The 25,913-nt window shown below is 45.6% G+C and overlaps 1 protein-coding gene and 1 pseudogene across 2 annotated transcripts in view; one reads left to right on the top strand and one right to left on the bottom strand.

Moving 5' to 3' along the window:
- LOC105477693 (TatD DNase domain containing 2) overlaps window positions 1–25,638 on the bottom strand; it is a 42,052-nt gene extending 16,414 nt beyond the window's left edge. The window contains exons 1-3 of one of the 2 annotated variants that reach the window (XR_011620234.1): window positions 25,029–25,468; window positions 24,474–24,896; window positions 12,230–12,763 (exon numbers count right to left, since the gene is read on the bottom strand). Coding sequence is in view for 1 of the 2 variants with exons in the window: in XM_011734333.3 (XP_011732635.2) it covers window positions 12,230–12,763; window positions 24,474–24,890 (951 nt within the window). In the remaining variant the exon portion in view is untranslated. Of the gene's footprint in view, window positions 1–12,229; window positions 12,764–24,473; window positions 24,897–25,028 lie in introns of both variants that reach the window. The other variant, XM_011734333.3, reaches the window with a different exon arrangement.
- Window positions 8,105–8,909, top strand: LOC105477692 (nuclear transcription factor Y subunit beta pseudogene; annotated as a pseudogene).
- Window positions 25,639–25,913: the final 275 nt, after the last annotated feature.

Here is a 25,913-nt window from a genome sequence, read left to right as displayed (position 1 = left end):
AGACGGGGTTTCACCGGGTTAGCCAGGATGGTCTCGATCTCCTGACGTCGTGATCCGCCCACCTTGGCCTCCCAAAGTGCTGGGATTATAGGCTTGAGCCACCGCGCCCGGCCCTTTGTTTCTTTCTCCTGCCTGATTGCCTTGACCAGAACTTCCAACACTATGTTGAATAGGAGTGGTGAGAGAGGGCATCCCTGTCTTGTGCCAGTTTTCAAAGGGAATGCTTCCAGTTTTTGCCCATTCAGTATGATATTGGCTGTGGGTTTGTCATAAATAGCTCTTATTATTTTGAGATACGTCCCATCAATACCTAATTCATTGAGAGTTTTTAGCATGAAGGGCTGCTGAATTTTGTCAAAGGCCTTTTCTGTATCTATTGAGATAATCATGCAGTTTTTGTCTTTGGTTCTGTTTTTATGATGGATTACGTTTATTGATTTGCACATGTTGAACCAGCCTTGCATCCCAGGGATGAAGTCCACTTGATCACGGTGGATAAGCTTTTTGATGTGCTGCTGGATTTGGTTTGCCAGTATTTTATTGAGGATTTTTGCATCGCTGTTCATCAGGGATATGGGTCTAAAATTCTTTTTGTTGTGTCTCTGCCAGGTTTTGGTATCAGGATGATGCTGGCCTCATAAAATGAGTTAAGGAGGATTGCCTCTTTTTCTATCGATTAGAATAGTTTCAGAAGGAATGGTACCAGCTCCTCCTTGTACCTACAGTAGAACTCGGTTGTGAATCCATCTGGTCCTGGACTTTTTTTGGTTGGTAGGCTATTAACTATTGCCTCAATTTCAGAGCCTGTTATTGGTCTATTCAGGGATTCAACTTCTTCCTGGTTTAGTCTTGGGAGGGTGTATGTGTCCAGGAATTTATCCATTTCTTCTAGATTTTCTAGTTTATTTGCGTAGAGGTGTTGATAGTATTCTCTGATGGTAGTCAGTATTTCTGTGGGAACAGTGGTGATAAACTCTTTATCATTTTTTATTGCGTCTATCTGATTCTTCTCTCTTTTATTCTTTATTAGTCTTGCCAGCGGTCTATCAATTTTGTTGATTGTTTCAAAAAACCAGCTCCTGGATTCGTTGATTTTTTGAAGGGTTTTTTGTGTCTCCAACTCCTTCAGTTCTGCTCTGATCTTAGTTATTTCTTGCCTTCTGCTAGTTTTTGAATGTGTTTGCTCTTGCTTCTCTAGTTCTTTTAATTGTGATGTTAGGGTGTCAATTTTAGATCTTTCCTGCTTTCTCTTGTGGGCATTTAGTGCTATAAATTTCCCTCTACACACTGCTTTAAATGTGTCCCAGAGATTCTGGTTTGTTGTGTCTTTGTTCTCATTGGTTTCAAAGAACATCTTTATTTCTGCCTTCATTTCATTATGCACCCGGTAGTCATTCAGGAGCAGGTTTGTTCAGTTTCCATGTAGTTGAAAGGCTTTGAGTGAGTTTCTTAATCCTGAGTTCTAGTTTGATTGCACTGTGGTCTGAGAGACAGTTTGTTATAATTTCTGTTCTTTTACATTTGCTGAAGAGTGTTTTACTTCCAACTATGTGGTCAATTTTGGAGTAAGTGCGATGTGGTACTGAAAAGAATGTATATTCTGTTGATTTGGGGTGCAGAGTTCCATAGATGTCTATTAGGTCTGCTTAGTGCAGAGCTGTGTTCAATTCCTGGATATCCTTGTTAGCTTTCTATCTCATTGATCTGTCTAATGTTGACAGTGGGGTGTTAAAGTCTCCCATTATTGCCGTGTGGGAGTCTAAGTCTCTTTGTAGGTCTCTAAGAACTTGCTTTATGAATCTGGGTGTTTCTGTATTGGGTGTATATATATTTAGAATAGTTAGCTGTACTTGTTGAATTGATCTCTTTACCATTATGTAATGGCCTTGTCTCTTTTGATCTTTGTTGGTTTAAAGTCTGTTTTATCAGAGACTAGGATTGCAACCCCTGCTTTTTTTGTTTGTTTGTTTTCCATTTGCTTGATAGATCTTCCTCCATCCCTTTATTTTGAGCCTATGTGTGTCTCTACACGTGAGATAGGTCTCCTGAATACAGCACACTGATGGGTCTTGACTCTTTATCCAATTTGCCAGTCTGTGTCTTTTAATTGGAGCATTTAGCCCATTTACATTTAAGGTTAATATTGTTATATGTGAATGTGATCCTGTCATTATGATGTTAGCTGGTTATTTTGCTCATTAATTGATGCAGTTTCTTCCTAGCATGGATGGTCTTTACAATTTGGCATGTTTTTGCAGTGGCTGGTACTGGTTGTTCCTTTCCGTGTTTAGTGCTTCCTTCAGGAGCTCTTGTAAGGCAGGCCTGGTGGTGACAAAATCTCTCAGCATTTGCTTGTCTGTAAAGGATTTTATTTCTCCTTCACTTATGAAGCTTAGTTTGGCTGGATATGAAATTCTGGGTTGAAAATTCTTTTCTTTAAGAATGTTGAATATTGGCCCCCACTCTCTTCTGGCTTGTAGAGTTTCTGCCGAGAGATCTGCTGTTAGTCTGATGGGCTTCCCTTTGTGGATAATCCGACCTTTCTCTCTGGCTGCCCTTAACATTTTTTCTTTCATTTCAACTTTGGTGAATCTGACAATTACGTGTCTTGGAGTTGCTCTTCTCAAGGAGTATCTTTGTGGTGTTCTCTGTATTTCCTGAATTTGAATGTTGGCCTGCCTTGCTAGGTTGGGGAAGTTTTCCTGGATATCCTGAACGGTGTTTTCTAACTTGGTTCCATTCTCCCCATCACTTTCAGGTACACCAATCAGACGTAGATTTGGTATTTTCACATAGTCTCATATTTCTTGGAGGCTCTGTTCATTTCTTTTTACTCTTTTTTCTCTAAACTTCTCTTCTCACTTCATTTCATTCATTTGATCTTCAATCACTGATACCCTTTCTTCCAGTTGCTCGAATCGGCTACTAAAGCTTGTGCACGCATCACGTAGTTCTCGTGTTATGGTTTTCAGCTCCATCAAGTCATTTAAGGACTTCTCTATACTGGTTATTCTAGTTAGTCATTCGTCTAATCTTTTTTCAAGGTTTTTAGCTTCTTTGCAATGGGTTCGAACATCCTCCTTTAGCTTGGAGAAGTTTGATCGTCCGAAGCCTTCTTCTCTCAAAAAGTCATTCTCTGTCCAGCTTTGTTCTGTTGCTGGCGAGGAGCTGCGTTCCTTTGGAGGAGAAGAGGCACTCTGATTTTTAGAATTTTCAGCTTTTCTGCTCTGGTTTCTTCCCATCTTTGTGGTTTTGTCTACCTTTGGTCTTTGATGATGGTGACATACAGATAGGGTTTTGGTGTGGACGTCCTTTCTGTTAGTTTTCCTTCTAACAGTCAGGACCCTCAGCTGCAGGTCTGTTGGAGTTTGCTGGAGGTCCACTCCAGACCCTGTTTGCCTGGGTCTCACCAGCAGAGGCTGCAGAACAGCAAATATTGCAGAACAGCAAATGTTGCTGCCTGATCGTTCCTCTGGAAGCTTCGTCTGAGAGGGGCACCCGGCCGCATGAGGTGTCAGTCGGCCCCTACTGTTCCTATTCAGCCATCTTGGAACCTCACTCCTCCTGCTGAATTTTCTAGTGAGACATACTGGAATTACAAGTCTACTTTTGATAGGCCGGGCGCGGTGGCTCAAGCCTGTAATCCCAGCACTTTGGGAGGCCGAGACGGGCGGATCATGAGGTCAGGAGATCGAGACCATCCTGGCCAACAAGGTGAAACCCCATCTCTACTAAAAATACAAAAAATTAGCCGGGCGTGGTGGCAGGCGCCTGTAGTCCCAGCTACTCAGGAGGCTGAGGCAGGAGAATGGCGTGAACCCGGGAGCTGGAGCTTGCAGTGAGCTGAGATCGCGCCACTGCACTCCAGCCTGGGCCACAGAGCCAGACTCGGTCTCAAAAAAAATAAAAAATAAAAAAAAAAACAAGTCTACTTTTGTATACATGCGCCTGAAAGTCAAAGTGTTTATCATATACAGTAACACATCATTAACATCTCTGCAAAATAACTGGAGGTGGTCACATTATGGCAATCCCAAAAACACACCTCGAGGAAAAATGGAAACAGACTGCCTCAATGTGGTATGATGACTATCTGCAACTTGGAACAAAATTTCCAAGAACAATACACAGATTCAAAAAGTGCTATATTCTCATCAGCAAAAACGAGATACATGACCCCATTTTTTACAACAAATAAATTACAACATCTTGGAGGTGGAGAAAGAAGAATCTATAGAGACAAAGAGACTTGACACATTTAAAAATTGCCACATACAGTTCTCATTTGGATCCTCTTCAAATGAACCAAAACAATCATGAAACAAACAGGAAAACAATCACTGAGTGGATAGGAAAATGGCAAAGTAAGGAAAAAAGCAGTTTCAAAAATGCATATGTAACTAGAAACATATACCATAAACAGACATAATAATTATGTCATCTAAATCCTTGAAAGGTTTCTAGAGTCAAGTTGGTCAAGAAAATGTTTTCAGATTTTCTTTTGTCGGGGGCAAATAGGAGACTGTCTACATTCAAGACTGCCTTGGCTGGGCACGGTGGCTCACACCTGTAATCCCAGCACTTTGGGAGGCCAAAGCAGGCAGATCACTTGAGCTGAGGAGTTCTAGACCAGCCTGGGCAACATGGCAAAACCCCAGCTCTACTAAAAACACAAAAAACTAGCGAAATGTGGTTGTACACGTCTGTAATCCCAGCTGTTCAGGAGGCTGAGACGTGAGAATCACTTGAACCTGGCAGGCAGAAGTTGCAGTGAGCCACTATACTCCAACCTGGGTGCTAAAGCAAGACTCTGCCTCAAAAAAAAAAAAAAAAAAAAAGACTGCCTTAGGTTTAAGCCTGTATGGTAAAATTTAAAGTTACATTTATTGAGCACCTATTACTGGGCACTAAGCAAAGAGGAATCATGTATTAATTCAGGGTTCCCCATGCTGTAGCCCACAGGTACCCAATCAATACACTGCCTGCTTGTGTAAATAAAGTTTTATTGGAATACAGTCTGACCCGTTCACTTGTATGTTGTCTATGGCCATTTTCACTCATAGTTGAATAGCTGCAACAGAGGCTGTAAACCCAGAATGCATCTGACCCTGTATTAGCTTTTTACAAGTGGTAACATTTGAAAAGCTAGCCCATTTTACACACAGGAAGAAACTGGGGCTCCAAGAGGCAGACTTTCTCAAGATCCTAATTTGAGTGGCAGGGCCGAGATTTAAACCCAAATGATCTGATCCCAACACTCACATGCTCACTTACCACACTGTGCTATCTCCAAATAGATACGTAAGAGAAAACCTAAATGTCATCCAGTCTCATAAATAGAAGTTTGGGTATAACTTTAGAAAATTCATCCACACAATGGAATTTGAGGCAACCAAGTAAGATAATCTACATTAGACAGAAAACACATCCATTACATATTTGGGAGGAAAATACCTTACAAACCGACTTTATGTGGGAATTTCCAATTATATATAATAGCACATATAGTTTTTGTCCTACCCACCCAAAAACCCTTCTAAAGTTACACGAAATATATTTGAAAAGATATAAACCTACAAGGAGAAAGCACACAAAATGAACAGCAAAGCAAATTAAATGAGAATAGGATATTATTCACAGAAAACAGAGCATAGAAAACAGATGGGTTAATGATTATCAGCCAAGGCGATCAGATGGCCAAAACCTAAGCCTTCAGTGAGAAAAAACCCAGAACCAGACTACAAGACCCCAGAAAGACTCAGGAATTGGAGGTACCACGTCTCTCAAAGTGAGGGTGAAGTTGCAGATGAAAATAGGAGATTAGTTGAAGTCTGTCAAGATCTCCAGACCCCTGCTCCCACCCTGTGCAGATGGCCTGCCCTTTCCCCACCCAGCAAAAGACAAAAGTTGATGCTTGGAAAAGTTAAACCAAGGGGACCACAGAAAAATAAAGGTGCAATGAGCTATGATCATGCCACTGCACTCCAACCTGGGTGACAAAAACTTTTTTTTTTTTTGAGACAGAGTCTTGCTCTGTCGCCCAGGCTGGAGTGCAGTGGCGTGATGTCGGCTCACCGCAAGCTCCGCCTCTCTGGTTCACGCCATTCTCCTTCCTCAGCCTCCGGAGTAGCTGGGACTACAGGCACCCGCTACCATGCCCAGGTAATTTTGTTGTATTTTTAGTAGAGACGGTGTTTCACCGTGTTAGCCAGAATAGTCTCGATCTCTTGACTTCATGATCCGCCCGTCTCATGATTATCAGCCAAGGAGATCAGATGGCCAAAACCTAAGCCTTCAGTGAGAAAAAACCCAGAACCAGATTACAGGACCCCAGAAAGACTCAGGAATTGGAGGTACCACATCTCTCAAAGTGAGGGTGAAGTTGCAGATGAAACTAACGTTTCTTCTAACTAACGTATCTTCTAACGTTTATGTTGATTTTTTTTTTTTGCTCTTTTTCTTTTTTTTCCCGTGTGTGGTTTTGTTTTGTTTCTGTTTGTTTTTTCATTGCTGCTAATTCTTTTTTTCTTTTTTCTCTTTTTGAGACAGAGTCTCACTCTGTGGCCCAGGCTGGAATGCAGTGGTGTGATCTTAGCTCACTGCCACCTCCTCCTCCTGGGTTCAAGCGATTCTCCTGTTTCAGCCTCCTGAGCAGCTGGAATTACAGGCATGGACCACCATGCCTGGCTAATTTTTGTATTTTTAGTAGAGACGGGATTTCACCATGTTGGTCAGGCTGGTCTCGATCTTCTGACTTCAGGTGATCCACCTGCCTCGGCCTCCCAAAGTGCTTGGATTACAGGCATGAGCCACCGCGCCTGGCCAAAACTTTTAATTTAGGCTGGGCGTGGGGCTCATGCCTGTAATTCCAGCACTTTTCCTAAAAGCAGTGACATGGCGAAGGGAGGAGGGTTATGCTCTCCAGATCATCCCAAAGCAAAGCTCAAAGTCTTTGCGCTCAGAGCTTCCAAATAGCTTTTAAATCCTCCCATTCTCGATCACAGACAATCAAAGATTACCAGACATGTGAAGACAGCCTCTAACACAGAAGAAATCAAAAGAAACAGAAAGAACCAACTTAAAGAAAACTAAAACCAAGCCAAAAAACTACCATGAATTCCTAAAAGAGGTAACAGAAGATGATAATAATCATCTTCTTGGATAATAAAAGCATGACAGCAGAAAGTAAAACTAAATAAAACAGCTGGGTTGGAAGATAAAGAAAAGGAAATCTCCTACAAAGTAAAGCAAGAAATTGGCTAGAAACAAGGAGAAAGGCAATAAAATTAGAGGACCAGTCCTGAAAAACCCATGGTGGCTCACACCTGTAATCCCAGCACTTTGGGAGGCCGAGGCAGGCAGATCACAAGGTCACGAGTTCAAGACCAGCCTCACCAACATGGTGAAACCCCATCTCTACTAAAAATACAAAAATTAGCCGGGTGTGGTCGCACACGCCTGTAATCCCAGCTACTCAGGAGGCTAAGGCAGGAGAATCGCTTGAACCTAGGAGGCGAAGATTGCAGTGAGCTGAGATCGTGCCCCTGGACTCCAGCCTGGCCGACAGAGCAAGACTCTGTCTCACAGCAAAAAAAAAAAAAAATATATATATATATATATGTACAGACAAAAACAATCATACACCAAGGAACCAGAATAGCTTCAGACATCAAGAAAACCAGAAGAGGTCAGGCAAGGTAGCTCACACATGTAATCCCAGTACTTTGGGAAGCCTAGGTAGGTGGATCACCTTAGGTCAGGGGTTCGAGACCAGTCTTGGCCAACATGAAGAAACTCTGTCTCTACTAAAAATACAAAATTAGCCAGGTGTGGTGGCATGCGCCTATAATCCCAACTACTCGGGAGGCTGAGACAGGAGAATCACTTGAATCTGGGAGGTGGAGGCTGTAGTGAGCCAAGATCATACCACTGCACTCCAGCCTGGGCAAGACAAAGCGAGACTCCATCTCAAAAAAAAAAAGGCCCAGAAGAAAAGGAGCAATGCCTTCAAAATTCCGAACAAAATGATTTTCAACCTAGAATTCCGAAACCAGGCAAGCTTGCAATCAAAGTTAAAGGTAAAATAAAGGCAATCTCGGGAGACAGGAGCCAACCAGGGCTGCATTGGAGGTTGAAATCACAAAGATTAGACACCTTTTTAGACAGGTGTTCTTCAGCACCACTGACAACACAGTTCTGACAGTATTTCATGACAATGGATGGTGATAGTTCTACAACAGATGCTTCTCAACTAGGAATCTCTGTAGACTATATTGGAGGAAGTCATTATGTTATATACCCTCATGATGATACTGAGGACAGCATGAATGATCATGAGGACACAAATGGTTCAAAAGAAAGTTTCAGAGAACAAGATGTATATCTTCCAATAGCAAATGTGGCTAGGATAATGAAAAATGCTATCCCTCAAACGGGAAAGATTACAAAAGATGCCAAAGAATGTGTTCAAGAGTGTGTGAGTGAGTTCCTCAGCTTTATAGAACATCTGAGGCAAGCGAAAGGTGCCATCAAGAGAAGCGAAAAACAATCAATGGAGAAGATATTCTCTTTGCTATGTCTACCTTAGGCTTTGACAGTTAGGTGAAACCTCTGAAATCATACCTTCAGAAATTCAGAAAGGCTATGAAAGGAGAAAAGGGAATTGGTGGAGCAGTCACAGCTACAGATGGACTAAGTGAAGAGCTTACAGAGGAGGCATTTACTAACCAGTTACCAGCTGGCTTAATAACCACAGACAGTCAACAACAAAATGTTATGGTTTACACAACATCGTATCAACAGATTTCTGGTGTTCAGCAAATTCAGTTTTCACGATCTGAAGAAATGATGGAATGGGGAGTGTAGAGAAATGAGAGTCTGTATGATTCTGGAACAGAGGCATCAGAAGGAAAGACGGTGAAAAGATGTATTTTTGTATATTAATAGCTGCAGTGTAGTTTCCTGATGCTTGACTAATTGAGGTGTTAATTCTGACTTGAGAATCTTTTTCATGAATGATTTTAAATAAAAATTTGGATTTTAAAGGTATTAAAATACTTTTGTTTTGTACGAGAGTTTGTTGCTCTGTATGACTCCTGTATGCATTGCACATTGCAATTTATTACTGTCAGAGATTTGTAGACAGTTTCTTATTTTCATATTGAATCATGTTACTTTTGTAATTCAAGTAAGCAGCTGGGTTAATTCATGATGTTTGCCCTTTTAATAAAATATAAGCGTAGAGTTCATTTTGAATGCAAGTGCCTTTATTATAAATTTGTTTGTCTTGGTTATACCTTGCATGATAACCTAGCTAGATTTCTAGCATTTGCTGTATTTATTAAAATTATTTTTTTTTTGTAAAACATTAATAGTTTAAGCAGCATCATTTTTTTAAAAAATGTAATTGAGTAAGTGTGAATGCAGAAGCAAATATCATCTGCCCTGTTAAACTTGGTGCCCGTTAACAGTGTTTACACTGTTCATCGTGCCTGTTAATGTAGTTTTAGTTATTGGAGCTTTTTTAAGATTAGATGTGGTTTTGAGTCACATTTTTAAGAACGCTGGAATACATTTAAGTTTAATGTAGTCCTAGTGCTCTTGAAGTGGTGCCCCTTTCATTTGGTACATGATTTTGTTTCAAATCATATCTTCAAGTACTACAGTATCCTCTTACAGAAGAGGAATTTTATAGTCTGATGGTAAATGTCTTCATTTTACCTTTTTAATTGAAATGTCAAGTTTCCTGTTATGCTATGGAAACCAAGAAACATCAGACGTCATTGCGTGTACAGACCTTTTGCATGGGTGAGTGAATGAAATGGAGAACCGAGTGAGTGCTGTGAACGGTGTGAAATAGAAGCTGCCAACTTCTAGTGTGTTGTCTTCATCTCTGCAATAAACTAAACTTACATAACGTAACTTTGTATAATTTAGTAGTATGTACTTGGATTGTTTCTTTTTGAAAAGTGAGGATTTGTATTTTCTCATCTATTCTTTTTGGTATTAAGTTGAGGGATGTTTTTTAAGTTTTTAAATATCAAAAATTGCTATTGTATAGTTTGCCTAAAAGGAAGTTGGAGTGAATATCATCTTTGAAGGACACTCAAATTTGTAAGGTAGAAGCAATTTCCCAGATATAGGCTGAATAGAAACATTTACTTTGCCAGAAGGACCGTTAGGAGTATATTTGGGCTAATCAGAGGTTAATAATGCCCTCATCTCCTACTATCCATTTAAAAAGCAATCTTCATTATAGTAAATTCAAATAGGAAAAAATGGGGGAGTAGTTAAGCAAAATCAACAATCATCCCACTATGTTAAAAGAACCAATGTTAATATTTTGATAAACATCATTTGTCCGTTTACTTTGCTAAATATGTATATTTTTATAAAAATGGGCTCATATTGTGCATACCGTTTTGTAACCTGCTTTTTTCACTTAACAATATATTGGGAACATCTTTTCCAGGTCAAAAAAAAGGCAATCTCAGACAAACGTTTTCCAAAAAAATTTCTCCATGTACCCTTTCTCAAGAAGCTACTAGAAAAAGTATTCCACCAAAATGTGAGAGTAAACCAAGGAAGAAGAACATGAGAAGACACAGAGTTATAGGTAGCAGAAGACTCGATCCGGGAGAAATGTGAAGGAGGCTCCAGAGAGACAGCTGCCAGCTGGCCTAAGGGCAAGCAGTCCAGACCAGAGCAGAGCAGAGCAGGACGACAGATGGCTGAAGACGTATGCCTCCAAGCCAAAAAAAAAAAAAAAAAGGAACAGATTCCTTACTTTGACCATATTGAGAAGGATTTTATGGCTCTCACAGTTTGGAGATTAATTAGTGAAAGGTACAAGGAAAACCAAAGGAAAAACAAAGTAATGATGAACTTTAAGGAAAATGAAGTTTTACAAGAAAGAAAATGTGATCGTAGTATACAAAGCGACTCAGCTGTGAACATGGCAGTAACCAATCTTAAACAGACTTAATCCAAAAGGTATTCAAGCCACACAGGGAGGCTGCAAAAAGGGGAAGCTAATGTATCCCTGGGTGTGGGTGCTTCTGAAGGAGGTACAGAGAACTAAATTCTCATCTCCCAAGCAAGAAGTTCTCAGACATCTAAAACTGTAAAACTGATCAACAGTAAAGATTATTTAGAAACATAGGGTAAGTACTAGAAGAAAGAGCTAAAAGATGAGAAGCTGCCTGTGGAGCAGTAATAAAGGATAGGTGGAGACGAGTAAGATGAAGGAATGCGGCCAGGCACAGTGGCTCATGCCTGCAATCCCGCCACTTTGGGAGGCCAAGGCAGGTGGATCACAAGGTCAGGAGTTTGAGACCAGCCTGACCGACATGGAGAAATCCCATCTCTACTAAAAATACAAAAATTAGCCGGGCTTGGTGGCGCACACCTGTAATCCCAGCTACTCGGGAGGCTGAGGCAGGAGAATTGCTTGAAATTGGAAGGCGAAGGTTGCAGTGAGCCAAGATCACGCCATTGCACTCCAGCCTGGGCAACAGAGCAAGACTCTGTCTCAACAACAACAACCAAAAAGATGGAAGAATGCTGCCCCTCAATTATAAGCTATGTTAAAAATCACTAGTATCCCTCCAATGACATCCTTCCCTTCTTCTCTGGTTATCAAGGTATAAGTCTGCCTAGATGAAGGCTGATTTTCCAGATTCCCTTGCAGCTAGGTGTCAACCAGGTTTCCCCACTCTTGTCAATAGCAGATATACCGTGTGCAACTCTTGAGCCAAGCTCTTAACAAGGAAGGAATACACTTTCCTCTTCTCCGCTTCCCACTGGCCAGAATGCCCACATTAACAAACCCTGCATCCTATCAGAGTACCCATTTCACACCAAGAGATGGACACTGTGTTGAGGGGTGATAGAGAATCAAGACAAAAGGCACCAGTATCTCTGACGTGATGAAGCCATCCTTCTTAAGTCAAACTTAAGCCACTGTTACTTTGGCCTTTTACACAGCAGCTAAACCCACATCGTAACATATAAATCCTTAAAAAAAAAAAAAAAAAAAACTCAGTTTACATTTATTAATAACTGAAAATCTGAAAAGTATGTTAGAAGAAAACCATCAATTTGTTTCTTGGAGGCCTGGTTACGTAAAGTACTGTTTTTAACCAGTAACACTTAGGATCGAACTAGAAAGATGGAACACATTTCATCAAGAGAACTAAAAAGTCAGATGCCTGGTGTGAGCTTTACTCACCTTTTGGATTTCTAAATGAGAGTCAGCATCATCCAAGAACTCTAGCGGTGGAGAGCATTTGTCAATGACTGTCCTTCGGTCCCCAAGGGGCTCCTCACTGGGTTCCTCCTGAGGGTCTATAACTACTCTCCTGTCGTAGAAGCTGCTCTTCTCTGGCACAGTCTTGTCCTCCTCCACGCTGATCTCTGGGGTTGAGTCTTTCTCCTTCTGAGCAGTGGTGACTGTGACACTCCTGGCTGCTCCTTCTGCAGTCTTGGCTGGTCCTTCACTCCTGGCTGGTCCTTCTCCACGGCTGGGACGCTCTGCTGTGCTTGGTTTTGCCCGAATGGCAGCCTCTCCCTTCCTTTTTGGCATCGATTTCCCCAGGATGCCCTGGATAGCCTTCAGGTAGATCATTGTGGAGCCCTGGTCTCGAAGTCTATCCCTCTTCCTTTTCTGGACCTTGTTGGGTTCCTCAATTGTATCATTCTGACCCTCAGCTTCAGCTGCAAATTCAGAGTTTGTGGAGTTATGAGAACTATCTTTGGAATCAACCTGGAAAAAAAAACAAAACAGAATTGAAAGGGCTGTTCCAAGGGCACTTTCGTACATGAAACATTTGGCAAATTATAAATCAGTGGTGGTTCTACCAAAGGGAAAGTGATTGTGGCTAAGGCAAAGGTTGTCTCCAGGTGGTGAAGTGGCACTGTAAGAGGGGTTGATTGCTGCCATTTCTTAGCATTTACCTTCTCAAGCGCAGCAGACAATATCCTCTCACTGCAGGGGGAGGAAAGGAGCTGAAATGAACACTCTCATTAAACCAGACTGCAAGCTCCTGGAAGGCAAGGACTGCACTTCAGGCAAAACAGCAGCTCAAGCTCTTCCCACTGGAAAGGGCCCTAGAAACCAGTTAGCCCAATCCCATATCTAAGGGTAAAGGAAACCTGAGGACCCAGTGAGGGGAAGAGTTAGCCCCAGGAACTCCAATCCCCCAGTCCTGAGTGCAGTGTTTTTCCCACCATACCCAAAGCCTCCTGAAAGTTCTCTGCAAACTCTGCCCCTCAAATGATCAACTTGGTTTTGGAAAATGCCTCAGTTTCTCAGTGACTGCACCAGGGTCAATCAAGATAAGACTGCTCCCAACGACAAACTTCCTCCAAGACGGAAGTGAAGCCTCAGCCCCCCTCTTGCGCCCACTCACTCCAGGACTCCACAAAGAAAAAGCTAAACTTTTTGTCTGCAAGACTATTTTGCTGTGAAATTCCAATCTAGTCTAATCCCAGTCGGGTGTAAGAACACTCCACAAATGTCCCCCTAAGGCCATTCCATAAGCAGTAAACCATTATCCCATTTACACTCCTAAATCATTTCTATTAAATTCCTCTCAAAAGTAAATACAGACCAGGCACAGTGGCTCATGCCTGTAATTCAGCACTCTGGGAAGCCGAGGCAGGTGGACTGCTTGAACCCAGGTGTTAGAGACAAGCCTGGCCAACATGGCGAAACCCCATCTCTATAAAAACACGTGGGGCGCAGTGGCTCACGCCTGTAATCCCAATCCCAATTTTGGGAGGCCGAGGCAGGAAGATCACTTGGGCTCGGGAATTCAAGACCAGCTTGGGCAACGTGGCAAAACCCTGTCTCTACTAAAAATACAAAAATTAGCTAGGCCATGATGGCACATGCCTGTGATCCCAGCTACATGGGAGGCTAAGGCACAAGAATCGCTTGAACCTGGGAGGCAGAGGTTTCAGTGAGCCGTGATGGCACCACTGCACTCCAGCCTGGACGACAGAGTGAGACCCTGTCTCAAAAAAAAAAAAAAAAGACAAAATTGCTTTATATGTATATATTAGCAAAGTCTAAAAAGCCAAACTGTTTACAATGGATCTCTTTGGGTAATGCAGGGAAGTAAAAAGAGGGTTAGGCTCAGCTGGGCACGGTGGCTCACACCTGTAATCCCAGCACTTTGGGAAGCCGAGGCAAGTGGATCACCTGATGTCAGGAGTTTGAGACCAGCCTGTCCAACATGGCAAAACCCTGTCTCTAATAAAAATATAAAAATTAGCCGGGCGTGGTAGCAGGCACCTGTAATCCCCCCCTACTCAGGAGACTGAGGCAAGAGAATCGCTTGAAACCAGAAGGCGGAGGTTGCAGTGAGGCAAGATTGTGCCACTGCACTCCAGCCCGGGCAACAAGAGCGAAACTCCGTCTCAAAAAAAAAAAAAAAAATTAGCCAGGCGTGGTGGCACATGCCTGTAGTCCCAGCTACTCGAGAGGCTGAAGTAGGAGAATCAGTTGAACCCAGGAGGCGGAGGTTGCAGTGAGCTGGGATCACGCCACTGCACTCCAGTCGGGGGGGGGCAAGAATGAAACTCCTTCTCAAAAAAAAAAAAGGCTTAGGCTCTTATATTATAAGCTTCTTGTATCCATTTGAAATTTTTTTTCCGAAGAGCACATAATATTTTTGGTTTTTTGTCTTTTTTGTTTTAATCATTATCCTGAGTCAAGGGCCAAAGAAAAATAAAACTTAAAAGAATCTTAAACCTGGCCGGGCAAGGTGGCTCACACCTGTAATCCCAGCACTTTGGGAGGCCAAGGTGGGTGGATCACAAGGTCCAGAGATTGAGACCATCCTGGCTAACACGGTGAAATCCATTCTCTACTAAAAATACAAAGAAATTAGCCGGGCATAGTGGCCGGCGCCTGTAGTCCCAACTACTTGGGAGGCTGAGGCAGGAGAATGGCGTGAACCCGGGAGATGGAGCTTGCAGTGAGCGGAGATCACGCCACCGCACTCCAGCCTGGGCGACAGAGTGGGACGGAGGAAAAGAATCATAAACCTTTAGAAATCTACACTTGTTAATATAGGCATCTATTTTCCGGAAAGTACTCAAACTGTTGGCAGCTGCTCACTTCACGAAGATGAATAGGAAAGGTGGTGTGTGCTATCATTTTGAACCCCTCTGTACTTACTAAATTTTCTTACTTTCTGAATTTTCTAACGTGTCTACAGGGATTATTTGTTAAAGGAGGTTATGGGTCATTTTTGTTTTGTTTTGTTTTCTTTTTTTTTTTTTTTTTGTGAGACGGAGTCTCGCTCTGTCGCCCAGGCTGGAGTGCAGTGGCCAGATCTCAGCTCACTGCAAGCTCCGCCTCACGGGTTCACGCCATTCTCCTGCCTCAGCCTCCCTAGTAGCTGGGACTACAGGTGCCCACCACCTCGCCCGGCTAGTTTTTTGTATTTTTTATTAGAGACAGGGTTTCACCGGGTTAGCCAGGATGGTCTGGATCTCCTGACCTTGTGATCCGCCCATCTTGGCCTCCCAAAGTGCTTGGGATTACAGGCTTGAGCCACCGCGCCCGGCCTCTTTTCTTTTTTTTTGAGCGCAGTGATGCGATCTCAGCTCACTGCAACCTCCGTCTCCCAGGTTCCACAGATTCTCCTGTCTCAGCCTCCCAAGTACCTGGGATTACAGGCATATGCAACCACACCAGCTAATTTTTGTATTTTTAGTAGAGACGGGGTTTCGCCATGTTGGCCAGGTTGGTCTTGAGCTCCTGACCTCAGGTGATCCACCCACCTCGGCCTCCCAAAGTGCTGGGATTACAGGTGTGAGCCACCATGCCCAGCCTGTTTTCTTTATATCTTTTTATATTTAAGGAATTCTAATAAATATATATATATATATATATATATATATATTTATATTTGAGGCGAAATCTCACTCTGTTGCCCAGGCTGGAGTGCAGTGGCACAGTGTCTGCTCACTGCAACCTCCGCCTCTGAGGTTCAAGTGATTCTTGTGCTTTAGCCTCCCTCCCGAGTAGCTGAGATTACAAGCATCTGCCACCACACCTGGCTAATTTTTTTAAATTATTTTTAGTAGAGATGGGGTTTCACCATGTTGGCCTAACCTCAAGTGATCTGTCCACCTTAGCCTCCCAAAGTGCTGGTATTACAGGCACGAGCCACCGTGCCTGGCCTCTAATACTAATAATAAACTTGATGACTCCCAGGGCCTGCCTTGTTGAGACACAGCCCCAACTTCCCACCCCACTTCTCTGGTGCCCTCTTCTGCCTGCCACCAACTACCTGCCACCCTTGGCCCATCACACCCTCTCACACATTTGCTGGCACATCTTATCTCCTCTGCTTGCCATGTCCTTGCCTCCATCCCATTTTGTGTTCCTACCTGTCTGTCAAGGCCCAATCTCCACTTTGACTGCCTCTCCACCTCTGCCCTCTGCTCCCGCTGAAGCCAGATATACAACACAGATGGTGAGGTCTGCAGCAAACTGAAGAGCGCCTACACCCTCAGACGGACAGCTGCTCCTCACCTCTACTGGTGCCATTTGGTAGTAGAGGATCAGAGTTAGAGATTCTGTTTTTTTCCAAGTAAAACCAGAAATATTGAATTTAGTGCATTTTTCAACCATTCAGCAAGCACTTACTAAGCACTTACTCTGTGCCAGCAGGCACGGTTCTAGACCTGTGGGTTTAGCGTTCAATGAAAAAAAACAAGGCTGGGTGTGGTGGCTCATGCCTGCAATTCCAGCACTTTGGGAGGCCAAGGCAGGAGGATCATTTGAGCCTAGGAGTTCAAGACCAGCCTGGGCAACATAGCGAGACCCCATCTGTACAAGAAAAATACAAAAATTAGCTGGGTGCAGTGACCCATGCCTGTAGTCCTAGCTACTCCAGGAGCTGAGACAGAAGGATTGCTTGAGTCTGGAAGGTCAAGGTCACAGTGAGCCGAGACTGTGCCACTGCACTTCAGCCTGTGGAGATCCTCCAACCTTTTGGAGACGCTGTCTCCAAAAAAAGTAATAACAACATACAAGAACGTCTGCCTCCTGGAGCTCACACTCTAGCTGGTGAGGGAAGGGAAAACCAGGAGAAAGGTAAGACAAGTGAAATATGTATGTTAGAGAGTGATAACTGCCAAGGAGAAAAACAAGAAAAGGGGACATAAAGTGGGGAGGCGACGTCATTCAAGTCTTCAGTTCAAGGTAGGGACTTAGACTGGAGTTGTAACTTCTATTTTTTTTTTTGAGACGGAGTCTCGCTCTGTCGCCCAGGCTGGAGTGCAGTGGCCAGATCTCAGCTCACTGCAAGCTCCGCCTCCCGGGTTTATGCCATTCTCCTGCCTCAGCCTCCCGAGTAGCTGGGACTACAGGCGCCCGCCACCTCACCCGGCTAGTTTTTTGTATTTTTTAGTAGAGACGGGGTTTCACCGGGTTAGCCAGGATGGTCTCGATCTCCTGACCTCGTGATCCGCCCGTCTCGGCCTCCCAAAGTGCTGGGATTACAGGCTTGAGCCACCACGCCCGGCCAACTTCTATTTTTTGAGACAGTCTCACTGTCGCCCAGGCTGGAGTGCAGTGGCGCCATCTTGGCTCACTTGCAACATCTGCCTCTCAGGTTCAAGCGACTCTCCTGCCTCAGTCTCCTGACAAGTTAGGATTACAGGCGTGTGCCACCACACCCAGCTAAAGTTTGTCTTTTTGGTAGAGACAAGGTTTCTCCATGTTGGCCAAGCTGGTTTTGAACTCCCAGCCTCAAGGGATCAGCCCACCTGAGCCTCCTAAAGTGCTGGGATTACAGGCGTGAGCCACCACACCCAGCCTGGAGTCATTAATTCTTAATGTGAATTGTCCCAAAATGTTAAACACTGTAAGGACCTAGCAGGTTACATCCAGTCCACAGACCAGCAGTTTTGCAATCTCTGGTTGTGAAGACCAGGACTGGAGTTGGGGGAGGAAAAAAAATTAGGAGGATAATGATATACCTTATGTCTTCAAACAGATTTACAATTTACAGAACGGTCACAGCTGTCATCCTTCTTTTACAGAAAGTGAAACTGCTACACGGCTTGTAAGTGGCAGAACCAGGATTCAAACTCAAGTTCTCCCTAACATCCTGGAAGCCAAGGGAAAAGGAGTAATGAAATATGAAAGTGAGAAACACTGTTGGCCGGGCATGGTGGCTCCTGCCTATAATCTCAGAACTTTGGGAGGCTGAGGCAGGCAGATCGCTCGAGCCCACAAGTTCAACAACAGCCTGGGCAACATGGCAAAAAAAACTCACCTCTACAAAAAATACAGAAAAATTAGCTGGGCATGGTGGTGCCTGCCTGTAGTCCCACCTACTTGGGAGGCTGAGGCAGGAAGATCACCTGAGCCTGGAGGTGAAGGATGCAGTGAGCCAAATGCACCACTGCACTTCAGCCTGGGTGACAGACAGGAGGGGAGGGGAGAGGAGGGGAGGGAAGTGGAGGGGGAAGGGGGACGGGGGAAGGGGAGAGAAGGGAGAAAAAAAAAAAAAAGGGAGACAGTGAGAAACACTCTTAAAGGCTGGAGGACCTAAGATGGATCAACATCACCGAGGATGAGTTTCAGCAGGTGATAGCTGGCTCTAAAGGTAAGAAGTAGGTAGACCCTAGGCATAAGGTAAGAGACAAACCACCTGACTTCAAAAAGGGAAGAGTTCGTTCCTCCTAGAAGCACCGCTTGGTGAACTGTGCATCTCCAAAGGAAAGAAGGAAAGGTAAGGGGAGATGTTGCTCCAGTCCTATCACCAGTAGCCTGAAGGATTTCAACAGCTCCTCACCAGCTTGCTGTCTTCTCCCTCCTACCTTTTCTCTGCAGCATGCCAGAGGAGCTCTAAAATGCAAACCCTACCACTTCAGCATTGGCTTAGAACCCTTCCAGGGCTCCGCATTTGCCTACAGAATAATCCCCACCCCTAAGCTCATCAGGAACCCTTCGCAGGCTAGCCCCAACCTTCCTGTCTAGCCTCATCTCCCACCTTCCTCCAAATTTGCTCCAAGTGTCCAGCGAATGCAGACGAACATGGATGAGAGGAGGGCCAGCAGTGCCCCAAGCACCCCAGACAAGCATTTCGTGACATTTTGGGCACGTATTGCTCCCTCTGTCCAAAATGTCCTGTCCTCCTCCTTGTCCATTAGTAAGACTCAGTGTCACCTCTTCTGCGAGGACCTTCCTGATGGTCAGTTGCTCATTCCCCCGCCCCTTGGGCACTCCAAACCCATCCCTGTTACAGCACTCCACTCACTGCCCTGTGGTGAGTGACTTTTCAGTCTATGAAGCATGGCCTGATTGTCCTTGGCACCAACAGCACCTAGCCTGGTGTTCCACGTGAGCACTGGACGTGTGCCAAGTGAAAATGCAGGAAAGGGGATGCGCAAAAGCTCTATCAGTCGAGAGCCTTGATACCCAGTGCTTTACTGTGCTTGGGCTGACTCACCCTGCAGAAAGTTCAAGGGAGGAACCTTGGCACCTTCATCTTGCCACCCCTACATCAGATGCCAGGCTGGGACAGAGAAGGTGCTCCCAGAGGCAGCAGTGCAAAGAACACTGGCTTTGAAGTTGGACTGATCTGATATTACCCCACAGCTCGGCCACTTACCAGCTGCATGGCCTTGGTCAGCTTATTTAACCTTTCTGAATCTCATTTGCCCAGTGCCTACACAGAGCAGGTGCTTAAATATTTTTTAATTGATATGAAGATATTTACTAACAGATATGTAGAGATAATACCACCTACTTCACGACACTCTTGGGATCATGTGACAGTCCATAGGTCAAACATCGAGAATCACAGTTGATCAAGCCTTATCGTACATGCTCAAATTTTCCCTTCCATTCTTCCTACTCCAAATTGAATGTAGACATTTAGATGTCATAGCAAAAATAATCTTTACTACATGTAGATGCTCATCACACAGTTAATCTTCTCTATGAAGAGTAAATGAAGATCATCAGCTAACATAAAACGTCTACAACTGTCCTGGAGGTAGGAAGGGAATGATGTGAGGTCAGCCAGCAGGGATCTCTACCAATTCTAAAATGAGTCTAAGACCTTCCCCTTGGAATATTCTGAGACCTAGCACAGAGAAAGATGTGTTAAAGGCTGGTAGGAGAAGGGAACAAAGTCAACTGTGTAACCCTCAAAGTTTACAGAGCAAGGCCAGGCACAGTAGCTCATGCCTGCAATCCCAGCACTTTGGGAGCCACGGTGGGAGGACTGCCTAACCCCAGGAGATTGAGACCAACCTGGGCAACATAGGTAGACTTTCGTCTTTACAAAACAAAAAATCAGCCAGGCAGGCCGAGCGCAGTGGCTCATGCCTATAATCCCAGCACTCTGGGAGGCCTAGGCGGGCAGATCACAAGGTCAGGAAATTCAGACCAGACCATCCTGGCTAACACGGTGAAATCCCATCTCTACTAAAAATACAAAAAAATTAGCCGGGCATGGGAGCGTGCACCTGTAGTCCCAGTTGCTGGGGAGGCTGAGGCAGGAGAATGGTGTAAACCCAGGAGGCGGAGCTTGCAGTGAGCCAAGATTGCACCACTGCACTCCAGCCTGGATGACAGAGCAAGACTCTGTCTCAAAAGTAAAATAAAGGCCGGGCGCGGTGGCTCAAGCCTGTAATCCCAGCACTTTGAGAGGCCAAGACGGGTGGATCACGAGGTCAGGAGATCGAGACCATCCTGGCTAACACGGTGAAACCCCGTCTCTAATAAAAAATACAAAAAACTAGCCGGGTGTGGTGGCGGGCGCCTGTAGTCCCAGCTATTTGGGAGGCTGAGACAGGAGAATGGCGTAAACCCGGGAGGCAGAGCTTGCAGTGAGCTGAGATCTGGCCACTGCACTCCAGCCTGGGGGACAGAGCGAGACTCCATCTCAAAAAAAAAATAAAAAATAAAATAAAATAAAATAAATAAATGAGCCAGGCAGGGTTACACATGCCTGTAGTTCCAGCTACTTGAGAGGCTGAGGCAGGAGGATCGCTTGAGCCCAGGAAGTTGAGCTGCAGTGAGCTATGATCATGGCAGTGCACTCAGGCCTGGGTGACAGAGCAAGACCCTGTTTTTAAAAAAAAAAAAAAAAAAAAAAGGTTACAGAGCCAACACAGGAGAGTGGTGAGAGGACTCTAGAAGGACCGGAAGACGAACGTGCTTTTTGTGAGAACTCCTCGGCTGTGCTTGCTGAAGGACTTAGGACCAGGACAAACAAGTTCACAGATGACTGCAGAGCAAGGGAGGAAGAGGTACAGATGAAGGTGGAAGGTAAGAGGTGTTCTGTAATTCCTCAAAATGAATCAAGTACTGTACACTTGGTTTTTAAACTGACAAACATATGCTCCAGGAAGAGACCTCAGCAGTCCTAGAGATGGACAATCAGCATAATATAAAAATCTTCGGCCGGACGCAGTGGCTCAAGCCTGTAATCCCAGCACTTTGGGAGGCCGAGACGGGCGGATCACGAGGTCAGGAGATCGAGACCATCCTGGCTAACACGGTGAAACCCCCGTCTCTACTAAAAAATACAAAAACTAGCCCGGCGTGGTGGCGGGCGCCTGTAGTCCCAGCTACTCGGGAGGCTGAGGCAGGAGAATGGCGTGAACCCAGGAGGCGGAGCTTGCAGTGAGCTGAGATCTGGCCACTGCACTCCAGCCTGGGCGACAGAGCGAGACACCATCTCAAAAAAAAAAAAAAAAATCTTCACAAGAGTGATGTTTCTACAATGCAATTTCCTTTTCTGTGTAGAGCCTTGTATAAATTCTAATTGCTTAGAAGACAATCCAGCTGGTACAGTGGCTCATGCCTCTAATCCCAGGGCTTTGGGAGGACAAGGTGAGAGGACAGCTTGAGCCCAGGAGTTTGAGACCAGCCTGGGCGACAGAGCGAGACCTTCATCTCTATTAAAAAAAAAAAAAAATTTTTTTTTTTTTTTTTTTTGAGACTGAGTCTCGCTGTAGCCCAGGCTGAAGTACAGTGGCTTGATCTTGGCTTACTGCAAGCTCTGCCTCCCAGGTTCATGCCATTCTCCTGCCTCAGCCTCCCAAGTGGCCGGGACTACAGGCACCTGCCACCACACCCAGCTAATTTTTTTTTGTATTTTTAGTAGAGACGGGGTTTCACTGTGTTAGCCAGGGGTGGTCTCGATCTCCTGACCTCATGATCCGCCCGCCTTGACCTCCCAAAGTGCTGGGATTACAGGCGTGAGCCACTGCACCCAGCCCCCAAAAAATTTTTTTAATCTGCAGGGTGTGGTGGCACATGCCCATATTCTCACCTATTTAAGAAGACTGATCCCAGGAGTTCAAGGCTACAGTGAACCATGATTGTGCCACTGCACTCCAGCCAAATAGTTTCAAAAAAATAAAATAAGTTTTTTAAAAAAAGAATACAATTGGCCAGGCCTGGTGGCTCACACCTGTAATCCCAACACTTTGGGAGGCTGAGACAGGCAGACCACTTGAGGTCAGGAGTTCGAGACCAGCCTGGCCAACCAGGCGAAACCCTATCTCCACTAAAAATACAAAGATTAGCTGGGCATGGGCACACCTGTAGTCCCAGCTACTTGGAAGGCTGAGGCAGGAGAACTGTTTGAACCCAGGTGGTGGAGGTTGCAGTTAGCAGAGATCACGCCACTGCACTCTATCTTGGGTGATACAGTAAGACTCTGTCTCAAAAAAAAAAAAAAAAAAAAAGAATACAATTCTAAGGGAATTGTCCCTTAGAATAAAATCCATTGCCCTTAGGATAAAATCCAAATTCCCTTGGCTACTAAAACCTTGCTGCAGTCTGCCCCCTACCTCACTCTCCAGCCTCCTGGGTTCACTGCTCCATCATACCACATTGTAGGCAGTCATGTGACCACCCCTCCAGTCCTCCCACCAGACTGCTCCCTAGAAGCTCATCACTCCCAGACCCAACAGTGCTTGGCGTGCAATAACCCTCAAGTGCTTATATTGAAACCATTAAATTGGGTTCTTGCAAAACAAGGCTCCTTTAGCCTTAATGAGAGAAAGGTGGGTCCATCCTACAATCAGACCCACCCAGATTAGAGACCACATCCTCAAACCCGAGTTCCAGATCTTTAGGACAGCCAGGGATTCAGCACACCTGAAAGACTATGTAAAATAAATTTCCTGCCTCTCCCAGTACCAGGTTTCACTCTATCTATAAATTGTCAGTGAAGCTAAATTTAATCAATTGGTATTATTTTATGCTGTACCCAAGTCTACTGAAACTGTATCAAGAAGGAGCAAAGTCCCATACTTACCTGATTTGAGACAGATTCAGCATTCCTACGCTAGAGACAGGGCTTTTCAACTCACCATTATTTGTGAATTTAAAAAGAAAAAATCCACGCGCCCACACAAAAGTTCAGACAGTGAGGTCCACAATGAAAAAACCAGGGACACTTAGCCTATGAGTCCCCAAAACAAAGTGAAATACAGCCTCCTTTCTCAGCTACACAAAAGAAACCACCAAGGCTAGGCTTAAAAACAAACCCATATTCCTTAGGGCCTGTTTTAATTGCTTTTGTAAAATAATTTTCTCTAGAGGCAGCCCGTCTCATCCCAAATAAAACTGTTTCTCCATTCTCCTCCACAGGCAGAACCTCTCACTTCTTAAGATCCAGAGCTTCAAAACCTAGGATGCAAACTCTAAGGGGAAAGTGATCTGTTTTGTTAGTAAAGAATCCCAAACACCTAGAACATTGCCCGGCACAAACTAAACCCTCAACACATATTTGTTGTGTTGATTGAGTAGATGAGCTAAATGTATCTTCTCTGTGAAGCACTCCTTGGCCTGCTCCAAGTACTTATGAAACCCTCTTGCATGTTTCCATTAGGGAACTAACAATTTAACCTCCAAAAAAAAAAAAAAATAGCACCACCAAGCAAAACCCCAACATGCTGGAAACCATGACTTTGGAAGAGAACTACACCAAGAACCACAATTCTTGGTTCTGTGATTCAGAGTGGTTCAAAGTACAAGGACACAAAATTCTTTAAACTGACAACTAAAATAAATACATCCTTCTCTTGAACACATAATCCACCTTCTACTGCAGTGATTCTCCAACGGGGCTGCACGTTTACAATAACCTGGGGAGCACTGAAAAATCTGGAAGCCCAGACCACACCTCAGACCAACAAATCAGTTTCTCTGAGGTAGGAGGTAGGCCCAAGTATTTTAAAGCTTTCCAAGTAGTTCCAAAGTGCTGCCGAATTTGAAAACTACCTCTCTACTTAACTTCAGGCCACGCCCCTGGAAGACTGCTTGGTCTTCGAGTTGGGTGGAGCGGACTTCTAGGAAGATCCTCCAGACCTTCAAGAATGTGATGTTTTACAGTCTCCTTCCATCAAAATTCCCATCCCCAACCTCTCAAGCCATGTGGAAGCGGTTTCACAGATTGCAAAGCATGGAAGCCACCTACCTTAAGGCTGCAGGCTTCCTCCTCTAGAGAAGCCATTTCTTCTAAAGAGGCGTTGGCAGGACGCAGAGGGGATCCCCCTGAAGACAGGAACCCCCCAGTGCTTCGAATCAGGCAGCCTTTGGAGGCGGTCCCGCCCACACCTGGGCCCAAGAAATGGGGGGAGGAGGAGGAGGAGGAGGAGTTATTTCTGCGGCGGGATGAGCCCCAGGATAACCTCCGCGAGCAAGCCACATCGTCCTCCTTCTGGGCTTTCAGGCGCTTGGGGGTGCCGGGCCCTCCAGAACGCGATGCAGACCTCTGAGCTGGCTGGCTGGAGGGGGCCACATCACAGGGCTCCCGGAGGCAGCTGCGCTTGCTGGGACACCCTTCCGACGTGCTGCTCCAGTTGTGCTTGACCTTGCCCCGCTCGGACGCCATGGGCACCTGCAAGGTACAGGGGGCCTGGATTCCAACACCACCCTTCCTGGCGGTCCCACCTCAGATTCCCACCGCCCCCCCCCCCGCCCAGGGGGAGGGCAAGACACAAGGGCAGAGCCACAGGCTAGCCTCACTGACCTTTCCCTCTTCTTTCCACTGCCCATCACAGTTCTCAAGGTTTCAGAAATGCCAAACCGAGTCGGAGAAGTCAAAGCGATCCAAAATTTACTAAAGGCTTCCGTTGGTTTCCAAGTCCACAACGTGCTTTTGAGATCACGAAGCGCTTCACTTTGCACAGCCCTACTTCGAGGACGCCTAAGCGCTTCCGGGGCTACAAAGCGCTTTGATCAGTTTGCAATATAAAGCCCTTCAGAACTGTAAAAGCGCTTCAGAAGACCACATGGCGCTTCAAGAACCACACATGGCTGCCCCACCGGCAGCCCTGGGGCCAGGCGCTCAGTCCCTAGGCCAGGGTCAGACTGGGCGCCGCAGCCCGCCCTGCTCCTGCGGCCCGACCAGACCCGGGCCGGAAGGGGCCCGAGCGGCCCCCTCGGGAGCTGGCAGCGCCCCCGTCCGCCAACTCAGGACGCCCCCGGCCGGCTGCCGCCGCTGTCCCGCCGGGCAGCCCGCCGCCTGCCCCAGCCCTACAACCCCGCCCCACCCGGCCTCCGCCCGAGCTGCGACCACTCCGGCCTCCGTGGCGCCCGCCCTCCGGAACGAGCCCTGCGGCCCGCAGGCCGGAGAGCGGCAGGGGCGGGGCCTGCGCCAAACGGAAGGCGCCCATTGCCCGACCCGGCAAGGGGCGGGACTCCGAGCAAGACGGAGCCCGTCTCGTAGCCAAGCGGCTTAGAGTCGGGGCGGTACGCCTTAGGAAGCTCGTCCATTGGTCAGAAGCCAGATGGGGCGGAGCCACTCACGTGGGCTTGAACAGCGGGAAGCTGAGGCCAGCCAACTGTGCAGGCAGGCAGCGTCCGTGGACGCACTTAAGTTAACGCCGTTCCCCTCAGCGTCGGCCCCTGTGCC

Source organism: Macaca nemestrina, chromosome 2 (genome assembly GCF_043159975.1).
Source record: "Macaca nemestrina isolate mMacNem1 chromosome 2, mMacNem.hap1, whole genome shotgun sequence".
NCBI classification, from domain to species: domain Eukaryota; kingdom Metazoa; phylum Chordata; class Mammalia; order Primates; family Cercopithecidae; genus Macaca; species Macaca nemestrina.
Note: the sequence above shows the minus strand (reverse complement) of the source record. Positions and strands in the feature narration are given on the sequence as shown.